Source organism: Microplitis demolitor, chromosome 3 (assembly GCF_026212275.2).
Source record: "Microplitis demolitor isolate Queensland-Clemson2020A chromosome 3, iyMicDemo2.1a, whole genome shotgun sequence".
In the NCBI taxonomy this organism is placed as follows: domain Eukaryota; kingdom Metazoa; phylum Arthropoda; class Insecta; order Hymenoptera; family Braconidae; genus Microplitis; species Microplitis demolitor.
In genome coordinates, this window is record NC_068547.1 from 7,600,204 (window position 1) to 7,626,611 (window position 26,408).

Genomic DNA, 26,408 nt, shown 5'->3' on the forward strand with positions numbered 1-26,408 from the left:
ATAATTTTTTTTTTTGTAATAAGCGTTTTTTTTGTATATTTAATCTTTTTGTGAAACTATATTACAATAAAATATTATTTTTGGTCAGATAAAAATTAATTTGTAAATAATAATAATAATAATAAATAACTTCATAATAATTTACACTATAAAATTCTATAGAAAAAAAAAATTATTATAATTTCTAAATATTATGGTAACTATTCCCATAATATTATGGTAACCATTCCCATAATATTATGGTAACCATTCCCATAATATTATAGTAACCATTACCATAGGTACATAGTAACGATTACCATAATTCCATAGGAACTATTCCGATACCGTATGGGAAATATATCCATAATTATAGGAATGGTTACCATAATATATATGGGTGCCGTTCCTATAATCAACATTTCAAAAAAACCAGTTACCATGCAGTATGGGAACCATTCCCATAATATATTGTAACTGTTACTATAATTTTCTCTCGGTGTAAGAAAAAAGGGTTTATATCCTCAGTAGGGTTCCCTTGTTTTATTTCTTCCTAGTCCCTTACCATGTTTTGGATCTTAATATATCATGTCTGTTGAAAATTAAAAATCTTTAAATTTTGGGCAAAATGGGCCCCCTAGAAAAGTTTCATTCCGACTCTTTAACTTCGAATAAACAAAAGGGAGTACAGTAGCATTGTAGATTTTTAATTTACCAGGCCAGGAGTCAGCGTTTGTCCTGCATAGATTACCAAGAGCAGCACTAGACGCTGTTTTCGCTTTCTTCACGGCTTCCAGAGACACTCGCCGGCCGTTCGCGGTTGAGGAGAAGATAATTCCCAAATAGGTGTAGGAGTCTACCATTTCAATGAGTGCATCTTTATATAGAAAGGTTCTACGGTGTTTGGGTTGCCATCCACCCCTGGCAAATGGGACGATTTTAGTTTTGCTGGAATTTACCTCCGGGCCGTTGAGAGAACAGTATTCCTCTAAAGTTTTTAAGGCTTTGTTGATGTCTTTGGGCATAACCAGAATTGTTTGGGATTGTATGTTTCTTGGATCCAAGGTAATGGTTATTTATAATTATTGAAATGTTTCTATATATCTTGATATATATTGTATGCCTTGAGTGCGAAGCACTGTAGCTTATTTATAATAAAAAATGTTATGTATAAAAAAAGGACTGAAATCTGGCGACCAAATGTTTGCGTAGAAGAACTGCGTATGCAGGCGAAAGGCTCGCGCTGTGTACAGAAAGGATCAACTTTTATGGCTCCGATGAAAATAGAATCAACATATAGACAAGTTTTTCGATCAAGTATGTTTCCCATTCTGTAACGAAGTAGTATTTCTTTACCCTCTACATATTCACTGCATTCTTTTGATACATTGATTTCTTCAGTTCTCTCAAAAGGACTGAGACTTTTGAGGCTCAAACTACTTTCTTAATTTTGACTCGGGTTCGGTCATCCGGTATTAATAGCCGCAGTGATTATTTTAAAATATTATTTGAAGAACGTTGAATTAACCATATAAATATATTTAGTGAGAGACTTGTGCTTACAGCTATAAGGATCTATCAGATTTTTTAAGCAGCGCCCTTTTTTCTAAAAATTTTTTATTTTTTTAGCGGGAAGTTAAAAAATTCCGCAGGTACATCGGCCAATCTACAGACCAAATCAATTATGACGTCTCTTCGGATAATAGTACTGTGGTCTTGCAAAAATACATTTCTCATAATTTAAGATATCGCTGTTTTTATATATCACTGTGCTGAGTGAAATAAGCAATTAACTTAAATAAAATCTAAAAAAATCCTGGAGTCTTATTTCCGCAATACTATTATATCGATTTTAATTTATTATTATCGTAAAAATTATAGTCTATAAAATAATTTTCTGCTCGATTCTTTAAATAATTTCCAATGTCCTTGGCCTATTTCGCCAATATAGGATAGAACAATACAGTTGGCAATAATTCAATTTCATATTCTCAACGACGTCACTAACTTCGAATAGATGGGTTCTGAACGAAGCATTATCAAACACTCCCAACACCCACATCTACCGTCTGCAAGTGTTGCAGACGACTCTTGAGCAACGTCAGCTCCTTGTTTTCCTGGCGTCGAAGGTTCAACTTCTCCTGGCAACTTCGGTAATTCAATAGCCAGCGAACCAAATAATCTATTGGGGCCTGAGATTGTTGAGTCGTGATGTGAAAATATCAATAGTTTTATCAAGTATCGTAAAAATCACTTAAAATTGAATCACTTGATTTAACCAGATAATATTAAGTTTGCATGATACATCTACTTTGTAGAAACATTTTTACAAAGAAAAATATTTAATTTAATTTACGGAAAACTCTGTTTAACTTAAAAGAAAAAATGTGCTACACTCTGAGAATTTAATGGTATTTTTTATTAAATACAATATTACAGTAATAGTAGCATAAAAACTAGACTGTGTCAGAAAAAAAAATTTATTTTTTATTTCAATTAAATGCATCTTTAAAGTTACTTTTATAAAAAACAAATTCTCTTAAAATTTCAACTTTTTACCTCAAAAATTGAGTAAGCGCACGGAAGGAGGAAGGTCCCCAATAAGATCCCAATCAAGTCCCACTCAGGAAAACCTGATGTCAGGTAACTAATTTCTGCCTTGGGCTACCCTAATAAATTCCCGATTGGATCCTGATGTGGCAAAACCAATAAAAGTAATTTATTTTTTCATTGGGATATTCCAACAAGTTCCTGATCGGGTTCCGACTGGGGTAGACCTACTGGGCATACCACAGCGATTCCCAATTGGGACCCAATATAAGTATTGGGACAATTTCTAGTCAGGTGGGTCAGAACTCATTTAAATCTTAATTTTGATCACTTACACTGATTTTTGTATGAATACATTTATTTTATTGAACATAATTAGGAATAAAAATTGAAAAAACGAATGTTGAAGTAACTTTAAATTTTTTTTTTTTTTTTTTTTTTGAGTGGAAAGTAAAAAATTATTTTTACAGCTAGAAAATATGTGAACATAATAATTTCAACAAAAATACGAAAAATCACAATTACTGTGAACCATATAAATATTTATCGTTTTCTCATAATCTGTCAATAAAAAAAATGAATAACAAAAGCAATAAATTAAAAATATTGAGTTTTCAATTGTTAACATTCTAAAATAGGTGGAGTCGTACCTCTGAGAACGAATAGTCCAATCTAACGTATTTAATATTTGACCCAAACTGTAATGATTTCATAACTTTATTCTATTTTATATGTAAATAAATGTAATAGATTAATTAAAGTTATCTGTAAATAATATCAACTTATCCGTAATCATAAATAAAGCTGTAAAATATTTATCTGCTTAAAAGTTATTGTTTTATCGTATATTTTAAGTGACGTTTATTTATTTTTATTATTTTATATCATGTGATTTTTTATAGTGGTTCCATAAATACGGAGTCATTGCACACGTCACAATGTATCTAAAGCTTTTTTATGTATATTTTGGCATGCGCAACTTGTCTACAAAGCTTCAACTGTTGTTGTATGATGATAACAGGGTGGCGAGCTCGTGAATATTCGCTCGACCTCGAGTATTTTCGCAATCCAATGTGATGGTTTTCGTATAGGGGTGCGCTTAGTTGAGTTCGCGCAGTCGCGTGACCTTTACGGATTTCCTTACAATCCCGTGTCGACGAATTGGGTGATTATTATACTCCGTAAGTTAATTGTAATTATAAAATACTTTGTGTGTGATGAAATACATAAACTAAAAATATATTATTTGTTAAAGGAAAATAAATACTTTTTCGCGGGTTATTTAAAAATAATTGAATATGCATTGAGAATAGAAGTGTTCTAAGCCCACAAAGTTATAAAAATTATTGACTTTAGGCGCAAACCCTCAAATATACGTGGCCATGAGGGGTTTACAACTATCTCGAGCGCAAGATGTCGCCTCGATCGCCGCGGTCCACCCTGTCTTGGGGATGCTTTCTAGTTGTCAACGAGTTGTTGTTATCGAGATTATTCAGCTACACTAGTTACCAAGGGCTTAGATTCAAATATTTGTGAATCGATTAACTGATTTTATAAATTTAAATATTAATTTCTGTTAAAAGTTATTGCTGATATGTTCAATAATTGTGATATACGGTGTTCAGTATTGTTGTGAATTAAAAAGCATCGGGTAAGTGAGAAAGGGTGAGAGAGGAAAAGAGGAAAATTCGTGAGAAAGAGTGAGAGCAAAAGAGAAAGAGAAAATAAAAGGAAAGTGATTTTAAAAAGTTATTATTAACCTGATTGTTAGTGTAACAAATTTAATTTCATCTAATCTCAGTTAATTTATAAAGAGTAAATATTTTAAATTATCTCTAATAGATTTATTAAGTGGAAAGTCGGAAAAAGTAGAACAAGTCAATGACACGATACACGGGAGTGTCGGCCACCATTTTGACTATGCGAAGGTTATTCATTACATGATCATGTTCCTTTTAGTTTTTCACTTAAATCTGTATAGCAATTTTAATTTTGGGATCAATAAAAAAGTGACTCATGATCAATTCATGCCGATAAAGTTGAATTTTCTTGCATTGGATTAATCATTGAGCTTAGGCAAACCTACAAGTGGAAAGTGCCATTTTATGACAGAATTGAGATGAAATTTTTTTTTATTACTTCCGTAATTATTGAGACATGATGATTTTCGACAGCTGGCAAAATATTAAAATTTTTTTTATGCAGCGTTTATTTTAATTAATACTAATGAAATTTAAAATATTTTCACAACATTGGATAATTTCTATTTATAAATTTAATTTTTATGATTGAAACAATTAATCCAATTTTATTTTATGTACGGAGATAATTGATCCTTTTGCAAAAGTTTTTTCTGGAGATTGCATTTTGCTTTAGTTTTTCAAATAATGAGTGTGTATTATATATATATTATGATTATTTATTTATGATTTATTGAATTGTTTTATGTAATTATGTTGCAGTGGTGGTTTAGGTGAAAAAATAAATTTTATTGGCGAATGAAATTCATTTGCAAGAATGGTGTTATAGTTTGCGATTGGAAAGTTGAACAAAGCATAGAAAGTGTAATCATGTAGATGGAAATGTCGATACTACGTGAATTAAATAAAATTTTATTTGTGAAAATGTGAGATGACGAGGATGATGAGGATTAAGTAACTTCTATAGTGTGTTAATAGTTTTAGATAATTATTTTTATTAAATAATTTTTTTCTATGAAGTGAAGACTTTATCAGTGACATAGTTTATGATTTTATCGAATGGATACTATGCCAGAATATAAAACATCAGTTTTATCAATGGTGAGTTATCTTATACTTTATATTTATTATATTTCTTTTGCACGGAAAAAAATGATGTTCAAAATTTTAATAGTTTGTAGTTTATTTTCGACTTGAAATTAGTATATTCGATACTAATATCAAACCAGGATCATTATATATATTACAAAATGGCTATTATTTATATTAAAATTTGATACATTTTGAAGAGCAAAATTTGTAATTTCGTATATTAAAATTATTAAGAAAAAGAATCGATAAATTGCTATCTGCAGTTATTACTATTTAAATAATCATAGAAAAACTTAAGAAATGAGGAATCGAAAAATTAGTAAACGTGTACATATTAATATATAAAGATCTAGTATACGAATTTTTCATTTTATTATTTATCACTTATTCGATAAATGTATATAATAAATTAATTTATAATAACGAATAAATAACATTTTATTTTAATTATTAGTCAATGGGATAGAATTTATAAAATAAGAGTTAAAAATTTTCGGTATTTTTATGAGCAAAAAATCAGTATCTAGTATACTAATTTTTCATTTTATCGTTTACTACTTATTCGATTTATGTATATTGTAAATTAATATATATTGATGAATAAATGATATTTTAAGCTAATAATTGATCAATGGTATCGAATTTATAAAATAAAAGTTTGTAACTTTTGCAATTTTCGGCTGGGAAAATCAGTATCTAAGATAGCAATTCTTAATTTGATCAATCATTACTTTTTAATAGATTATGCCACAAATTAATTAACTTCCAAAAATAAGTCATGTATTATAATACCTAAAAGTATATATACCTAAAAGTAATAATATTTACTTACTTTTCGAAATAATTGATAGTAGTGTTTAGGAATCTACAAAAATTAGTAAACTACTTTGGATTAAGCACATAATAGTACTAATTATTGATAACAGATTCCATTTTTTACTATTATTTATGAATTTTTAATAGTCTCTTTTTTCCGTGTATTTTGAGTCAATACTTGATATTATCGTATTTATATATTATTTTAAATACAAAAATTAAATCAAGTACTCTCTAAACATGAATTAGTGAAATAAATGAATATTCACTAATTTATAGTGCCAATCGAACCACTTTTTGGAATTAGTGGTTCGATTTACACTTTGAATTAGTGAATATTTACTTTTTTTCACTAATTCATGCTTAGAGAGTACAGAAAGAAGTAAATGATATTTTGTCCAATGTAACATAGGAATCATTACCATGTAGTATGGTGACGCAGATTTTTCGAACACACTCTGTAAACATGAATAACTGAAATAGGTGAATATTCACTAATTTTAAGTGCAAACCGAACTACTTATTTTAAAAAGTGGTTCGATTGGCTCTTAGAATTAGTAAATATTTACCTATTTCATTTATTCATGTTTACAGATCATTATTTATTTGACAGAAATTTTCCCAGTTGTGAATGGTAACGATAGCTATGCTAGCATGGAAATTATTACAATTTTAATAGAGCTACTCCAAACTACACAGAGAGGAATTAATGGTATCAATTACAATATGTTATGGAAATAGTTTCCATATCGTATGGTAACAGGTATTTTTGAAATATCGTCAATAGCAATTGAACTCATACAAATTATCATGATCATTCTTATCTATATGGGTTTCATTTCTATACATTAGGATGGTTCCTATTAAATTATAGTAATCCTTACCACGCTACGATAGTAAATATTCCTATATACTATGGTAACCGTTGCCATATATTATAGAAATTATACCCATAATTTACGGTAAAAATACCATAGTATTATGGTAATGATAACCATAACATTTGGAAATTCGTCATATTGTGGGAATAATAATAGTTTTATTTAAAGAAATTCTGAAGAAAACTAGATTTGAACATTTACTTACGATTAATCAGCTATTCCAGCACCATATTTTTTTCTTGAGCACTTCTTCGGTTTTCCTTGTTTTTCATTATATGTTGACTTGTTTATCATTATTATAACTTAGGTATAAAAACCAAAGCACATGTTTTCCGCCGGACAATGGAATAAAAATTACTTGCTCAGCCGGCCTGCTAAATAGCCTTTAGAACATGAAATACTGGAAATATCATCACCATATTTTCACAGTATATTTTTGAAATACTATACTTTCGAAATATGCAAAAAAAATCAATTTTTCAAAATTTCTAGACCACCGGGTTACCTTAAATCAAGAAAATATTACTTAGTTGGAGTATATTTTTACTATGACTAAACAAATATTTACTTGGAAGGACTCAAACACGCAGATACTTGAAAATAGTATTTTTTTTCAGTGTGGGCATAGGATTTATTGCTATCCCTGATTAAAAGAAACGATTCGAAACGATTTGCAATGTTAAACTTCCATAAGAATGGCGATTCAAAAGTATTCAACGTATTCAAAAGCATTAAAAAGTATTTAAAATTTTTTTTTTCGAATCATTTCAAATCGTTTCTTTTGATAAGGGATATGACTATGAAAACTATTACAAGAGTATAGTAATGATTACTATGATTCAATTACCATGCAATATAGGAATTTTCACGATACTTATAGAAATTGTTTCCATAGTTCTGGCAATTTTTTCCAGAAATTATGGGCATGTATTCCATAATTCCAAATAATTATTAACATAATGTTATGAGTTAATATTTCATCATAAACGTACTAGTAACTGTTACCATAATTTTATCTCCGTGTAATAAGATTATTATTAAAATAAAGATTCATAATTGATAAATTAAGTAATTTTACTAGAAATAAATAAATATTTAACTGATTAAAATAATTTATTAGTGTAGCAATTGACAAATTTGAATAAGAAAAGTTATATTAGAAAAATATTATAATAATAAAATTTTTTATGAATTAATAATTGATGAGTAAAATTCTTCATTATTGATTCTGAGAAATTAATAAATGAAGTTATATATGAGGCGTTTCATGATTGGGACGTTTTTTTTCCCAAACTTTCTTTTTTTAATATACTTTTGAAATGAAAATTGATAAAATATTCAATACAGTATAACTATAAGATTTTCAAGTTTTTAATGGAAAATGCTGATTTCTAAAAACACGTACTGAGCGATTTTCTTGAAAAATTATTATAAAAAACTGTCATTCATTCGGCAACTTTTAGCCTGGGTTAATAATGGGATAATTATGGGATCGATTTTTTTCCAAATTTTTAAGTTTCCATGTTTTAGTTGTATTTGCCGAGAAATGTCTGAGAAAAAATGCTATACATAAGAGTTACTATTGAGAGTTGTCTGAAGCGTAATGATTTCACTGAGAGAAAAGTGTATGGCTAAGTTATGGTAACTAGAAAGGGATAAGTATGAAAAAATAGTCAGGGATACCGGGGCAGGGTGGCCCCCTTAAGCCGATTATTACTTTTTGTGGCTTTTAAGCATCAAATCACTTGACTTTTGCCCTATTTCGAACAAATTCATGGATATTTCCCGAAACTTTGAAAAAAAACATTTTTTTTTTTGGGTAAGGAGGCCCCATCCAAAAAATGACATATATATTTTTTTTTCTTACATTGTTTTCATCTTCAAAAACGTATTTCTTTTTCTTGAAAATTATTTTTACTTTTATATTACTCAAAAAAAAATTTTTTAGTTGTAATAAATCGTTCCCCCACGATTAGACTTATTATTAGTTATTATTAAAAAAAAAAATAATTATATATTTCTTAGTTGTAATTATTTTTAACATAAAAATGTGTTTTTAATTTTTTAGATTATAATATATAAATAGTTTTACTTTATTTAAAATATTTATCAATTAAAAAAAAATTTTTAAGTATTCTTAGTGACCAAATTTGCCCCAAACACAGAGAATCAGCCAGAAAATATGAAAAAATCATTTTTCCAGAATTGTTGGCTGGTCCATTTTGCCCCGGGTGTCATACATAGGGCTAAAAAATTCGCAAATATATCGGATTTATAGTAATTGGACGAAAAAAAAAAAAAATTTTTTTTTTGATCGAAATTTTAGGGGGGCCTTTTTGCCCCAGGGACCTCCTTGCCCCAAACTCCCCTAATCTTAACTAATATTTATAGTTCCTTGTACTATATCATAGTACTTGAACCTATTTAAAGACAAACGTGTAGTAAAGAATACTAAGATAAAATTATTATATTACAATATACAGGATTGAACGATCATATTTTTTACTTATTTAAGGAAATTTCTATATTTTTGGACCGTTTCAAGTTTGCCTTTGTGAGACAGTAACTTTATTTTAAAAATAACAAATATTATTAGATTTCATTCTCTGTATGGCCATATGTCGTATCCAACTTAATTATTTACATTAGACTACTGTGACTTGTAAAAGTTATCGAAAAAAATGGTGTAAAAATAAATTGTATATTTTATCCACACCAAACTATTTTAAAAATATTTTCAGGACATATTGTCGATAATTTTTATATAATTTTATATGTCAATGTCCAAAAAAGTGGCAATTTGAGTTTAAAAATATTTCTTCGAAAGTGTTGCAAAAAAATAAATTTTAAATAATTAGAAAAAAAAATATGTTACAAACATTCTATAAATTGTTTTTTTAATTGTTTTGAATATTTTTTTTATAAATATTTCTGATAAATATTTAAAAACTTTTTTTCATGAATATTGACATACTTTAAAAATATTCTCATTCGGAAATATTTGTAAAATATTTTACAATTAATAGGATATAAAAATTCAATATGGGAATAAAGCACTAAAAGCACAGTCGAGGCGTAGTGGTATTATTGTGGGTCTCTCGCGTGTTTAGTGTTTTAACTGATAGGTTCGAATTCTCCGTAGGGTAGTGGCGAAAATCCAATTTTCAGAGAGAACAGCGAGCATGTAGGTATGATATTAATACGTTAATGCAGTATAAAACTAATTACCCTTGTTCTTCACTTGAGTTGAAAACAAAAAAAAATGAATTTTTTGAATTTATCATTGTTGGAATAATTGAAGACGCTCAACTAATATAGTAGCTAAAACTATAAATTTTTTTTAGTGGTTACTATATTTATATTGTGACGATGATTTTATCAAATTACTCTGGTTAAAAATACTGATTGAAAAGAATTGAGAAGTGGTCACTCCATGCAAACTGTATGTCTATATATATACAAACCAAAGAATTGGAATTATTGAAACGAATTCGAATTTCATCATTTTGATTCTTTTCAATCAATATTTTCAAACAGGGTAGACTTGCTGACTGTAGAAGTATGGTTGTCATATAACAATTTTTTCTGGACATGCTGAATAAGAAACTGTTAAATTTACTGCTAAATAGTCACCTCAACTATACTTTTCTGTTACTGTTAACTTTTATCATATCAGTTAACGAAACTTTAGTTAATAGTAGAGGTCTCATTCAATTATATTTTTTATAGTTCAGAAAACCATTTTTTTCTCTCAGTGTATGAGTTAGTTTACAGATTAATTGCAATCAAAAAATACGGGTAGAATAGAGTATTCTTATTATATTCGATGAAGTTTTTCTTATTATTTAGTAGGGTTTGTTGAATTAATGCATGAATTCATAAAAAAAAAAAAAAAACACGAACTAATCAAATTCATTCAAAATGAATTTTGACTTGTAGATCAATCTAATGACGAGTCAATCAAGAATTCATGAAGTAATCATATTGTAATATACTTAATTAATATAAACGGTTGCTGTTATTCATTAAAATATTATTATATATATATTTAATTTCATAAGTGACAATAACTATTACTAGTGAATCTGAAAAAATGGTTATTATTTACTTTCAGGACTGATCACTAAAACATGGAAGCTTAAAAATTCTGAAAAAAATAGATCCCATCGTTATCTAATTATTGAACTAGGCCAAAAGATGTGAAATGAATGAATATATGCTTATACATGGACTATAAACGGCCATATATGTTTAAATCATCACGGGGATACATGGCCATAATATTTAATATTTTTTTCATTCTAATGGCCAATCAAACTCACAGTTATGTTTGAAAATTGAAAAATATAATGAAGTCTTATAACGAAATTAGTAAATTTATGAAAATAAAATCAATAAAATGCAGGTAATATGAAAAATATTGTGTGTGGCACGGGGCAATGAAACATAATTTTAGATTTCAGATGATATCAGCCTTCGGTTTCGGGATCAGGTAGTTAACCACCCTTGTCTAAAATCGATTAGTTTTCATTCCTTCCCTTACAGGATACTTATAGTTAGAATTCATTTTATATGATAATATGAAAATTAATTATAAGTTTTATATCTTCATATAATTGTATGAAAAATTTTCTAGAATACAAGTGTATGCTGTAACCATTAGGGTTTGACTTTTTAAACTTTATATTTTTCAAGATAAGATTGTAATTGTTATTGAGAACCATTTTCCTTGTAATGTGACTAGGAATTCATGTAAATACACATTGGTGTGGAGCTAGTAAGATAGCGCGTGAAAGTTTTCTGCAAAATCATCGAACGTAGAGTACGCTGGCTAAATTCCAATAAATGTCTCACACTCCAATTTGTGCAGTGTGTACTAGTGCTGAAATTCCAACATGGAAAACTACACGAAAGTTTAAAGCTTTATTCTTTACTACTTTAATATATTTTCATTGAAAAGTGTTTACATATAAAATCATTTCATTATTAACATAAATTACCGACTGTTTGATTAAAATCACGGAGATAAATACGTGGAGAAAAACAGCCCGAAAAATATTTAAAAATATAAGATATTTGAACTGTTATGATGATAGTCCATCAAATGACAGCAAATTAATATAATAATCGTAACGTTATAGCATATTGATTTTTAAAGCCTTCAATTGTTATTGTAAACGTAAATTTTGAGATCTTTTATAATTATTCTAAAGAAAATTAGGTAATTGTGTAGAATCGTGCCTCCACTTGTTTATAACAAGTAAAAATCCAATTTTATACATATTGCATTGAAACAAGATTTTTCAGCAAATCATATCGGCGGAATGACGATATACTTGCTTAATTAGATTTTGTGTACACGGAAAAAATGAGCTATATAAATTGAGAAATTGCAAGTAATATAATAATAAAGTGATGAGCAAATTATACTATATTCTAACTAGTCATTCTTTCGTTTATAATTAATATGTAAATAAATATCCTTGATTAAGAAAAACGATTCGAAATGATTTACAATGTTAAATTCTCATACGAAGAGTGATTCAAAAGTATTCAAAAGCATAAAAAAGTAATAAAATTTTTTTTTCTAATCGTTTCAAATCGTTATCTTCAATGAGGAATGGGATAAATATTAAATGTCTCTGCAAGAAAAATTAATATTTGAATTTTAAACACCGGAAGTTGAGCATTAAAAATTCATTTAGAGTTGCGCTAACAATGAAGGATACTAATAATTCGTAAGTTAATGCTGGGCTCAAATACTGGTATCTTAACTATTAATATATGGAGAGTTTAGCCGAGAATACTCGATTATTTTAAATAAATATATTGTTTATTCATAATGAACAGAAATCTAATTCTCCGTATATAACTTTACCATTTATTTGTATGAATGAAAATATCTTAACTATAAATATATCGTTTTTTCAGTGTACACACTTGGTTTTAGAGTGTAATTGGGTCTTTTATCTTAAGAAAATATTATATTATTCACCAAGGGAGGAAAGTAGAACATTCCGTTGCTGTGTGTAATTTACTACTCAAGCCGAAGGCGAGAGCGGCAAATTCGTGGAGTGGGGCGCCCTACCTTTCTGCGTGATGTGTATGTAATTTTTTAGCATATCTGTACCTGGAAGTTTAAATTTTTGTCTTTGTTTATGGAAAGAATAATACATGCGCTAATTTTTACATCTGTTTGCTCATAAAAAGAGAGTGCACCATTCTTACCGCAAAAATTTAAACTTTCAGGTACAGATCTGACAAAAAATCGTATACTCACCATGGAGGAAAGTAGGATGTCTTAGTCCGTGTATTTGCCATCCTCGCCTCGGCTCGGGTTAGTAATTATTAGGCTGTTTCAGAAAAAAAATTGTTTTTTCTTATGGTCTCAAAAGTTAGTCTTAGGTATAAAAAAAATCCTCCCAAGAGAGCAGCTCGAAATCTCAATTCTACTAAGAGCTCAACGAATATTTATTTTCCCATTCAAATTGCAAGTAAAAAAAATTTTTTTTTTGTTTTTTAAAAATAAAAGTGTTAAAAAAATTTTTTTTCGAAAATCAAAGCACACAGTCTTGTAGAAAATTAAATTTTCTACAGAAAAGCTCCTGATTGTTTTTTCCGGAGAACTAACAGAAAAAAAGTTATGAAGCTTTAAACTATATTAAATAGTATAACTTCATGTTTTCATTATATTAAACAGTTATTTAATAGAAATTTAGGTTTTTTCATATGAACTAATGTTATCTGTCAATTTTTTTTTTAACACATGGGAAAAAATTTCCTTACTTTCAAAACAGAACTTTTTTTTTAATTTAAAAATACTGAAAGAAAAAAAATTTTAATTCTTAAAAAAAATATTTTTCTTTCGAAATTAATTCGAAAATAAGTGAGATTTCAGAAATCTTTTTAAAACTCCTTACTGATTATACATAGGATATAGATTCACCATGTAAACATGTACACGCAATAAAATCCGGAAATTATCTGTACGTTAAGTTTTCCAATTCACTATTGTTTCAAGCTTCATAACTTTTTTTCTGTTAGTTGTACGAAGAAAACATTAGAGGGCTTTTTTGTAGAGAATTTAATTTGCTACAAGACCACGTACTGTGATTTTTGAAAAAAAAATTTTTAAATACTTTTATATACAAAAAACAAAAAAAAAATTTTTTTACACGTAATTTAAATGAGAAAATTAATATTGGTTGAGCTCTTAGTAGGATTGAGCTTTCAAGCTACTCTTTTGGGAGGATATTTCTAATAACTAACACTAACTTTTAAGACCATAAGACTTTAAAATAAAAAAGAAATGTTTATTTTGAAACACCCTAATAATTATACATGGGGGTTGGTATATCTTTCCTAGTTGTATAATAATATTATTTCGGTTGGAATGTCCTACTTTCTTTCCTTGGTGTGTAATATACTGGGCATTATAAAATTTTCTTAGAACTTTTTTTAGATGTAGTCTGTTTTGCCCGTCTGGGGATCAAAATTTGTTTTCTATAACAAATAAACATTCGATTTAATTACTTTAACTGTATTTAAAAAAAAGAAGGTCCTACGTAATTTAATGCATGGGAAAATCCATTATTTCCTGAGTGGTTCTATTTCGGCCGCTCCTTCTCTATATATTTCTTTATTAATTAACCTAATTTAAGAAATTATTTATGAATGACAAACATCACCGCAAAGTTTCTGTCATCCTAATGAAGAAAGCTGATTTGAAATTATTTAAAGTAATTAAAATAATATGAAATCATGCCTCTTATAGGCATTGAACATTGTAAATTATTTAAAATCATCTTAATCAGAATATTTACCATATTTTACAGGTTTTCCTGTCTATTCGTCCTTTTACTACTTAGATGCAACCAACTCACACCTGTTGTCCCTTCCATAACTTAACAAATATGTACTTTGGCAAATTGCTGCACATGCAAAATCCCTTCAGGACGTTGAATCTATATCTGTTTACGTTGTAATTGTATATTTACAGTATCCGCATTGATCTTTTCTAACTTTCGTTCAGTCTACGATGCTTTGCTGGTGTTATTCAATTAATGATTTTTTTTTTCATTTAATGTCATTAGTACTGTTAACCATGTATAAATGTAGTAGTTCGTATAATTTCAGATTCATAAATGCTACACCGTTTGTAAAGAATGTTTATTGCAACAAATATTTTAAATTTTAATGAAACAATTGTTTATACCACGCATCAGGCACGGATGATAATTAGTAGATTTAATGGAAATTTATCAAATGCATTTGTCCTGATAGTAGAATTTTTAAAGAATTTCGTTATAATCTGTCATAATTCAGATCGGGTTTTGAGAGTCGAGACTTTTTTTACTGGAAATATCTTCCACTTCAAGAATCTTGTTTTATTTTACATTATCTACTATAGTTTTTGAGATATCAAAAAGATAAACCACTTTTCTGGAGACTCTTAATTCGTTAATAACTTTTGTAATTATTTATGTGTCAATATGAAACTATTGTACATTTTTCGAAACATCATCTTGAATCAAATGAGCCGTTGCTCATATTTTAACGATTTTTACTTTTAATCAACACGTTTTTGAAGATGGTAACAAGCCTAATATGAATCTATTTACTATCAAATATTAATTTACGAAAATAAAATTATTAACAAATGTTAATAACGGAAATTAGGATATGTATCACAGAGTGTATTATTATTACAAAACTGTAAAATTAACTCGAGAGTACCAATGCGAGTGTATAAAATGATCGTAACGATGTGTAACGAAATTACAATCGAGGATTCAGGTCGTAAATATCTTACACTTTAAGCTTTTCACATGTTTCATGGGATTTTACTTCTCTCCTTTATTCTCCACCCACTACGAATGGTCAAAGAATGTTTACGAGTTTTTATATCCGACTTTACGCTCTCCTCCTATTCGGTTAATGATAAAAATATATCAAGGGATTTACTGGGCAACCTGTGTTTATGGAGACTTGGAACGTTTATATTTTTCTCTTTCTTTACGTTTTTTTATTTTTTTTTACTTTCAACCTCGTAGATAGATCAGATTGTGTAAAGTAGGATATAAGGATTCTCCAGCCTAAAAGAATCATGAGTAAGTACATGAGCGTGTTAGAAGTTATATATTTACTAACATGATATTATAGGAAAGCTTGAATATCTTAACTTGATCACAACATACTTAATGTGTTTACACATTATGGTGATACTTTCTTTGATATATATATCTTCATCTTGCAATAAATATATCCATACAGTTTAATATTATAATTTATATTCTGCAAAAGCGTTCATTAGGATTTTTCCGTAACGGTGTACGACACAATATTTGAGGCGATTATGCGTTGTGACAATGAATTATTCATCGCTCAATTATTAATTCATTTTTATCGAGTGTAAAAAATAAAATATCAGTATTTTGTTTGTTGCAGGATCTCTGGCATACTCGGATTCGAAGAGAAACTCTCAGAGTGTCAGTGCAACTAATGGTATTCTGTAAGACTTACTGTTGGCAAAATCGAAGAAAATAAATAAGTAGTTGACAGTTGCACCAGAAAATTTATAAGCGGTGGATTTGTGTCGTTTCTGGATTTGAAAAATTCGTGATCACCAGAACAGACCTGAAAAACGTAGTTCTTAAGCCAACAATTTTTCTAATCAACTCTTGTAATACATTGCCAGCAAATAACAAAACAGGTTAGTGTGTCTAGTCGTCGCGTATTTTAGTTATTGATGTATTTTTTTTTTTTTGGCAAACAAATTTATTTATTGTAAATACAATGATTCGAGCTTACAATATGAAAACATGTAGAATAGAAAAAAAAAATCGGTTCATCGGTTGACCCTGCGGGCAAGTCCCAAAACTTTCCGCCGTTTACAAGCTCTTTGAGCTCAAAAAAATTGTTATGAATATATTTTCAAGCTCTTCGAAAATGCTTTTGTCTGCCGTTGTTTTCGTAAAAAAAAATGTTTTTTACCATTTTTTTTTTTTTCTAACGATATCTCTCAAACGAATTCACCGATTGAGACGGTTATGGTGGCAATCAACGCGTAAAATTCAGTACTGAAGCTGATCGAATTTCGAAATTGATTTATCTAGTCATTTTTAAAAAATTTCAAAAAAAAAAAAAATTTTTTTTTCTAGTTCTCTCGTTAACTGTTCTTGTTGAACAAATTAACTGATTTTGATGGTTGAGGTCGCATTCGACGCGGCTTATGAAGTTATAGAGCTGATTCGATTTTGGAATCAATCTATCAAGCACATTAAAAGTTATCTAAAAAAAAACATTGTTGAAAAAATTTTATTTTCGAAATATCTCCGAACGCACTCTGCCGATCAAGCTCAAGTTTTCACAGCTTGTAGAAATTAACAAGCCGCACCGAATGCTACCTTGACGATCAAAATTGGTTCATCCGATCAAAAGTTTCAAATAATTACATACGTACGTACGTACATACACACATACATACACTTGGACATCATCTTGAAATCAGTCAGAATAGCTTCCTAGGACCTAAAAACGTCAAGATCTGATAGAAATTTGATTTCCGAAAATCGGACCAAAACCAATAACTTTCTGAATTTTTGAAAATTTGCAATTTTCTTAGCGAGAAGTTAAAAAAACTGAGAAATTGTGAAAATGGGTTTTAGAGATAATTAAAGTTGTTTTCGAGGTTCCTACTTTCTAGTACGAATCGCTGCAAAAGACGGAAAGTAGTTAATGGAAGTATTCTAAAATCGTGGTGGATTATACATTTAATGTAAGTTCTAATGAAATTTTACTCTGGAGAATTAGAAACTCTATCCTGGCTCCTTTCTCGCATCTCTTATATATTTTCAGTCGTTTGTACTACCTCTACCTGCCATCATAAATTGTCTGTCTGCACGTACTCTATTCCCTTTTCTTGCTCTTTGGGGCGAAAACAACTTTCCGTCTTCGTAAGACTTTTACCGGAAACGACATGGTAAATTATCGAAGAAGAAGAAAGCATAAATTTTACGGTGAATACTTTGAGTAGTGTAACAACATTAGTTCTGTGGTTTTTTTATGAAGAAAAATCAAGTCCAACCGCGTAAAAATTTATATCTGTAAAAATTATACCACATATATTATACACATGTGCGCAAAAGAGAAATGTGTTCGATAAGTTTTGCGCATATGTTTACATATATACTCGGAGAAAAATGCCGCTCAAAATAAAGTAGTAATTACAACCATAACCAAAAATTTGTTATTTCAAATAAAAAATTACAATCTATAAAAAAAATTACGGTGATGGTCCATATTCGGGGCTCCACCTGTTTATATCAAGCAAAAATCTAAAAATGGACGAATCGCCATGAACTGTTTCATGCTTCAGAGTTTGTCGGTGAATTGAAGGAACCTATACCTAATTAAGTGTTTTGTAAACCACAGTAAGTCATAAATTTATACCAAAGGTATAATTCAAGCTTGATTTAGCTTTTAACTACACGTTTCTCTTCAAGCTTTTGACAATTATTAATACATTAGGCGGCTAATTTAATAATGGTTTTATTAACTACCATTTTAATGTTAGTTAAAGTAGTCTATCGTAGTTCAATTGATGTATCTATTAGTAGTTGGAGGAACTATTCAAGCGTATTGAAATACGGTGACTATATTGTCAGAGTAGTTGCGTTGACTATTAAAAATAGTTACAGGGACTATTGGGTAATAAATAAACTAAAATAGTCATTGATAAATTCTTTATTTGTTGGTGTGAACTGAAAAAGTATTGTTATTATTATTGCTGAAGTATAAGTTCTGAGAAATAATATTAATTAGTTACCCTAACAAATCTAAAAATGTTTTTAATGCTTAGTTGATACTACTACTTTCAAATAGGTTCGCGCACTATGATATAAGCGAATAGACAACCATGAGATACTAGAGTTAAATTGTGTTTTCTATACAACTTTATCTATATACAAATTTAAATAACTCAGCATTCAATACTAGTGAGTTATAATTATACTTTTAGATCAGCCGTATTTTGGATTTTGTTTTCTGAGATTGATCGTACATGAAATTGATAAAAATATAAATATTAGCTTCTCTGTGGTCGATATTGATAATTTATTAATGGATGAACGTTATATGCAAGGCGATCACAATACACTAGGGCATTAATTAGTGGTGAATAACCCAGCAAATTTATGCGACTGACAACCGTCACGTATTCAGATATTTCGTCTACGCGTGATGAGTCTGGACATTATTCTGTGGGGAGATATTCATTATATTGACCTGTCATATAATATGACGTCTATGGGATCACATGAGAATTTATTTTGTCCAGTGGGAATTATCTTATCTTATGTTCAGATAGACTTGAAATGGTTACAGATATATGCATATATATAGGGACAGGGGGAAGGGTGAGGGCAAAAGGGGGTAGGGTAGGTAAAACGGGGTACACCCAAAATTTTATAATAAAAAAATTTTTTTTTTAAATGTTTTTTAAACATCCCGAAATCACTTTTGTAAACATTATTAAGTATAATTTTGAATTTTTTTTGTTAAACTTTTTTAAAAATCGAGTTTCATTCAGAAAATGATGGCTTTTAATTTATGATAAAAACCAGTAAAAAAAATTTTTTTCTTTTGTATCCAATAATTGAGTAAAGTGTAATGTTTCTTTATCGAAATTGCTTACAAAAAAATTCAATTTCATCAATTTTATTTAATATGCAGAAAGTTTTTTTTTCGCCTTTTTTAGAGGATACCCCATTTTGCCCGCCAAAGTGAAAATTTTTGTTGTTACAGCGGCAACTGAAATTTTTGTGTATTTACTCCCACCCTCCCCTATGTACGTTAATGAAGTTATAATTTTATTTTGATTTTTTTACCATAATATAAATTATCAAAATGCTATCGATTTTTTATGATCATAAAAATTCTGAAAAATATTACTTTTATTATCTCCATTTCAAAATAAATGAAAAAAAAATAGTAATAATGAATCTGAATATAAGTTCAAGTATCTAAATCTAACTATATGAATGCCTGAATTGACGTTACGAGAAACCTTATGTTGACACAGTTATAATTTCTTTATCAATATAATGAAAATTTCTAAAATAATATAAAAGAAGTTTGTTTCTAAGATATTCACTTTTTCTATATTCTAACAGAAATTTCTCTGTACTCTCATGGGAAAAGCTACTTTTAATATGTTGATAGTTACACTATTAGCATAGTAAAAGAACTATTTTTTTTACTTATCCTGTACACAGAATAATTATTATTATGCATACTGACCCCTTTTAATTGGCAAAGTTGTAATAGTAACTTCAAAGCAGGGGGAAAAAACATGACGTAGGATGAGTGCACATTCTCAAATAGTCAAACATATGAATAATCATTTGCTTATTCATCGTTTTAGTACAGCGCTTTACATGAAACTCACTGGCTCAAATTATCTTTTCATTTACATAAGAAAAAAAGCTTTTCTTTAAAGATAAAATAACTTACTAAGCAGATACCTTGTTTATGAATTTATTAAGAGTTTTAGAAATGACTATCTGCAGATATATATAGGAAAAGGGAAGACAGGCTTATACTCAATCATAAACCCTCTCCCAAAAAAAAATCCTAGAACATTGTTTTTTTTTATCAATTCTTTAAAAATGTATATGTTTTTTAAAATTTCATTTCAGTAAATTTGTCCATTTTTCAGAAGTAAAATAGCTAATTTGTGTCTCATTCATATAATCCTAGCTATTCAAACTGACCCAAAAAATGCCTCGGGAAAAGTTGACAAGGTGACAAGTGAGTTGTTAACTAAACGAACGTCTTATACGGCATTGTATTCGATATACCTTAGTTTTTGGAGGAATAAACACACAGAAAGTACGTCGTTTAGCGCCTATTGTTGGTAGCTAAATACATTTGATACAATATAATTAGTGCCTATAGACGGCAGGTTACAAAGGGCACACCCCTGGTTGGAAAGAACCATTGGCCAAAGCTTGAACTAAGCCTTGCCCCGTCGTCAGCCAATGCTCCTCGGCTTAGCGCAAGGCTTGGGTTGAGCCTTGGCTGACCATTGGGCGAGTCATGGTTCAAGCCTTGGGTGGTAGCCATGTTCCAAACCTTGGGAAACAAAATATCAAGCCTCGACCAAGCCTTGGGAAACAAAAAATCAAGCCTCGGCCAAACCTCGGGGAGCAAAAAATCTGAGGTTCATCCAATGCTCAATCTATAATATTGTCATTTAAATTAATAAATATAACTAAAAAAAAAGTTTGACTACACTTTTATCGACATTACATTGGAGTGTAATTAACTAATTATTGAATCAATGAGAAATAACGAAAAAAAGTATTTGGGCGCTCCTGGGATTCGAACTGAGATCCTTCTGATTACTAAGCCGGGACGCTATCCACTGTGCTAAATCTGATGTTTACATAATCATGATTGTTTGCTTGTGAATTATTTAAATACAATATAATTCAGAAATATTACAACGTAAAAATGAGGTGAAATGTAGCTTTATTTAATGAACTTAAAATTGTCTGATAAGTAATGACATATATTTCTTAATTTGTAATTTTATGATTTGATATAAATGAATAAATTAAGAGTAAGATCAAGTAGCACTACTATATTATTTATTGAACTTCAACATTTATGTTAACTAAAGTTTTGTACATAGCAATAACTAATTAAATGAAAATTATTGTATATCAAATAGTTTTAATTATTAGAAAATTTCAACTCTTGATATTAATCTTATACTCGGTGGACCATTAAACCCTGCTCTGCTTTGTATATATATATATATATATATATATATATATATATATATATATATATATATATATATAGATAGATACACATAAAGTTGCTAATTTTAATATTAAATAAAAATTTAACTTAGGCTGAGACATTGGCCAATGGTCAGCTGCCAAGGCTCGGCTTGACTAAAATTAAACTATCGGGCCGATCCTTGGGACAATGGTCAGCGGCCGAGGCTCGATTTAATAAAATTCAAACCATAGGTCCTAGGCTTGGACCAGGTCTGGCCCCATGGTCATTTTCAAGGCTTAGGAGATAACAAATGGCCCAAGGCTCGGCCAATTGATACCGTTGGCGATTCCTTCCTGGGACACGATTATAATAAACAATTTTGTCTCAAGAAGACTCAACGAGTTACTTCAATATTTTTTCCACGCTAGCTGTAGTACGTGTACGTACTTGTATACAATTCTAATGATTAGAATGAATTCTAATAAAATTCGTCTATTGCCGCAAGAACAATCTGAATCGGTAGATTTACTCAAGAGATATCGCGGGGAAGAGAAATGGTAAAAAAAACGTTTTTTTCCGGATATCCGTGAAAAAATAGATCAATTTCAGATTATTATGAACTCTAGAACAATAAAACGCATCGATTGCCTCAAGAATCGTTTCAATCCGTTGATTATTTTGAGAGATATCATGGGAGGAATACATTTTTGACCATAACAATTTACTTTTTTTTCTATGGATAACCCATATAATTCAACAGATGCTTTAAAAACTTTACGAAAAGTTCGTTTTTCCAATTGTTTTAAATCACAGCATGATACATTGTAATCGATTCATAGTTCAAAGCGAGACATAATTTTTTTCGAGCTCGGAAAGCTTAAAAAATCTAATATAGAAAAGAGTATTTTCAAGCAAAAGAGTATTTCGAAGAGCTCAAAAACAGCGGGAAGTCAGAGCTGGTACAGGCTTAACCTTTTACCATATTCTTTACGTTGAATTTTTTATAACTGGCAATCTTCTTAATTATATATTCTAGTAACTTTTAATCTTGTAATTTTCCGGTAAGAAAATTAAAATTTTCAAAAAATAAAATCTTCGAAAAAATTGTCATAAATTTAAAAAGATAGGATTGTGCAGCTCAAAGCTTGCAATTTTTTTATTATTGACTTCAAATTATTAATTAATTTACTGTTGGTGAATTATAAAAAAAAAAATTTTAATTAAATTTCTTTTTCAAAGTCCGAAAAGTCAGCAGACAACGGAAACTTTTAGAGATTTCTTTCTTTAGGAGATTTTTATTGACTCATCATTTTCAATTTTTTATTTCTGCCGATGTTAGCGTCTCCTACAATTAAAGAACTCATTTATACTATTGTCTAATTTTAAACTTCAAATGTGTAATGATTAGATACACGGAAAGAAAATTATGGTAACAGTTACAATATATTATGGGAATGGTTCCCATAATGTACTAGGAACAGTTATCATAATTTTCTCTCCGTGTATGAAATCACAAAACCAAAATTGTTATAGCAACTAACATAGTTTTATAGTTATTAAATTATGTTAGTTACTAACTACTATAGTGTATCTACTGTTCTTTAATGAAATAATGGTTTGTTTTTATTATTTATAGATGTCCTGACAGCGGGCCGTGGGCCACCAGGATGCCGACAGACGACGACTATGGCCGAAGAGAACGTCTTCTATTGCATCAGAATTCAACCTCTCAGTACGGAATATCATCAGTGTCAGGAAGTAATATCGGAATTTCGGGATCACAAAGTGTGTCGAATAATAATACCGGTACTAGTAGTACCAATAACGATATATCTAACTATCAAAAACAGCAGCATCAGCAGTCAGAGTCAAGAGCCTCTCCATCCACAATTACTTCTCAAGAATGCTACCAGACAGCATGCGAAAGCAGCTCTGGAAACAACGAGAGGGATCAATCAAACGAGCCAAATAACTATGGAGCCCAAATCACGATGGACAAGTATGAGAAACAGACCGATAAACTGCAGTCACATCAATTCGAAGATACAACATCGTATGGTGACCAATCTCGATCAATTTCGTCTTGCTGCGAGCGATTCAGTAAATCTCAGAACTCGGAAAAGTTTGATCAAATTTCTAGATGTTCTGGAGGAAACCAGAATCATCATCAATACTCAAGACAACAGCAATCCACACCGCAGAATAGTATTACTCAATTTACTCGATACTCTGAGATCAATGCTGTCGCCAACGATCAACGATTGCCATTTCAATCAACTGATCGCTTTCAACGCGCTGAACGTTTTCAAAATGACAGCACTTTGGCATCAGCGCCAAAAACATCAACTGTTGGAGAATATGCAAACTCAGGGATTCTCGCGTTGTCCACTAGTAAACCATTCTCGCCAGAAACATTCCCCTCACCACCATCACCAGCGCCAACGAATGATCGCTTTGTACCACCTCCACCGTTATCTCCGAGTCCAAGTGACAAATACGCTTCTACCCACAGCTTGGCTAATTATCCTTCTGGTGATCGGATTTTACGCTCTGGATCTCCAAACATCCGAGATCGGTACGGGACTGCACCAGCATCACCAATACTCAAAAATAGATTCACATCTGCTGAAAAATTATTGGCAGTTAACAGCGCAAGTAACACCAATGCAACTTACGATGCCAAAGATCAACAGCAACGATATACATCTTCGACTGAACGTCTCCTGGTTAATGGATCACCTGTACTGGGTGGCCTTCAGCGTGACTCCGTTAATCTTTTTCCAGTATCAAATGCTAGTAACGAGTCCAATAGATATCCATTGTCTCCAGAACGATTGGTCACATCTTCACCAATGCATGCACCCGTGCCAGAAAGATTTGCCAGCAAAGTTAAAGATCGGTTTATTTCAGAATCACCAAACCATGAGCGCTATCAACGACAAGAATCGTTGGGGATCCATCATGAAAGATATTCAACAATTGCAAATTGTGAGAGGTATATCTCGAATTCCCAAAATCCAGAAAGCGCACATAATCGTTATTCATCAACAGAACGAGCCTTGGTTAGTACATCTACATCAGAGACACTCCAGTCACGTTGTTTTACTTCATCTGAACAATATCCGAAATATTCGGATCGAAATGATCGATGCGTCAGCTCAAACTCACCTGCACCAACAGAGTATTCATGTAGATATTCCGCCTTTCAAGATACATCTGGACAATCTAGATACTCAACAGATCGCTTCAATGATCTTACACTTCAGCGTTACAATCAATCAAGAACCAATGATAGATTTAGTGAACGTTATCTTACCAGTTTGTCACCGACTCATGATGGAAGAATCAATTCGGAATCAAATCGTTATGCTAGCACTTCTTCGACGGAGCGGCTCCTTGTTTCATCTTCACCGTCGTCATCTGAAAATAGCCGATATCAAAACTTGTATACAACTTCAGGACAAACGTCTAACGACCGTTTTGTTCAGCAATCACCAACTTTGGAAAATAATAGTACCATCCGTAGTTACCAAAATCAAACATCAACAAAAAGTGACAAGTTCATTCAAGTTTCAAAATCAGTATCTAGTTATGATCGTTATCAGCTTACTAACTCAGATCAATATGATCACACGAATCAAGAACGAATATACGGATTCGAAAAATATAGTAGCTCAACAATTGGGAATGATCGATATCAAGGAAGCGAGCAACGTTATCATGGGAATTCGGAAAATTATTCTCCGGCTCGCGTAGTTGGAGATAAATACTTATCACTGCCAAAGCCGAAGGATACTTATCCAACAGGCAGAATTATTTCATCGTGTTCATCTGTAGTCACTGGTAATGAAGCTAGGGGTTTCGGGAATTCTTCAGGTGTCAGTAGTTATGTACCGCCAAATGCCCATACTCCAGTGGAGAGATATGTTCCTCAACCACCACCAGAAGTACTCTTCCCGGATAGATATGTTGATAGATATGGATCATCGACAGCTCACACACCTACAGATCGTTATGTGCCGACTGCAGATCCAGGTGACCCTTATATGAGGAGAGATCTTGGATTTCACCATCATTATCGGCTACCACCACCTGGTTATCCATATCATCAAACACATTTCCGATTTCGTGGTTTTGCGTATGCGTCTCCTGGCCGATTAGGAGGTAGCCCTGGATCAAGCAGCTCTAGCAGCTCCACGTCAGTGCAAAGAGAATTCTCTACTTCACCTTCATTAAGACCCAAAGTTCGTGCATCTGCAATAGAGTTTACATCCGCCATAAGACCAAGTCAATCATGTTGTGGAGATGGTGTTGGTGGGCAAAGAAATTGTTGCCAAGTTAGAAGATCTTTGCCTCCTGGTGCTTTATCTTCCATACCTTCTAATCAGTCTGCACACTCATCTTGGTGAGTACTTTGATATTTTTTTAATATTTTATTATAAGCGCCTCAATGAGCCTCAAATAATACTAATCGAATTTAAATTACTTTTGATCGAATTCGTAAAATTATTATTATTATAGATTCATTGAGTCGAAACTAGGTTCATTTGAAGCTAATCGAGACTTATTGAGGATCTGTGAGCATCATTCGAGGCTCATT

General features: G+C 30.4%; 1 protein-coding gene across 1 annotated transcript in view; it reads left to right on the forward strand.

Moving 5' to 3' along the window:
- The first annotated feature begins 3,698 nt into the window (after positions 1-3,698).
- LOC103574446 (inactive rhomboid protein 1) overlaps positions 3,699-26,408 on the forward strand; it is a 51,776-nt gene continuing 29,066 nt past the window's right edge. Inside the window, exons 1-4 of the mRNA XM_008553893.3 lie at positions 3,699-4,344; positions 4,992-5,330; positions 16,466-16,730; positions 23,445-26,213. Coding sequence (XP_008552115.2) covers positions 23,476-26,213 — 2,738 coding nt within the window. The 5' untranslated portion in view covers positions 3,699-4,344; positions 4,992-5,330; positions 16,466-16,730; positions 23,445-23,475. The remainder of the gene's footprint in view (positions 4,345-4,991; positions 5,331-16,465; positions 16,731-23,444; positions 26,214-26,408) is intronic.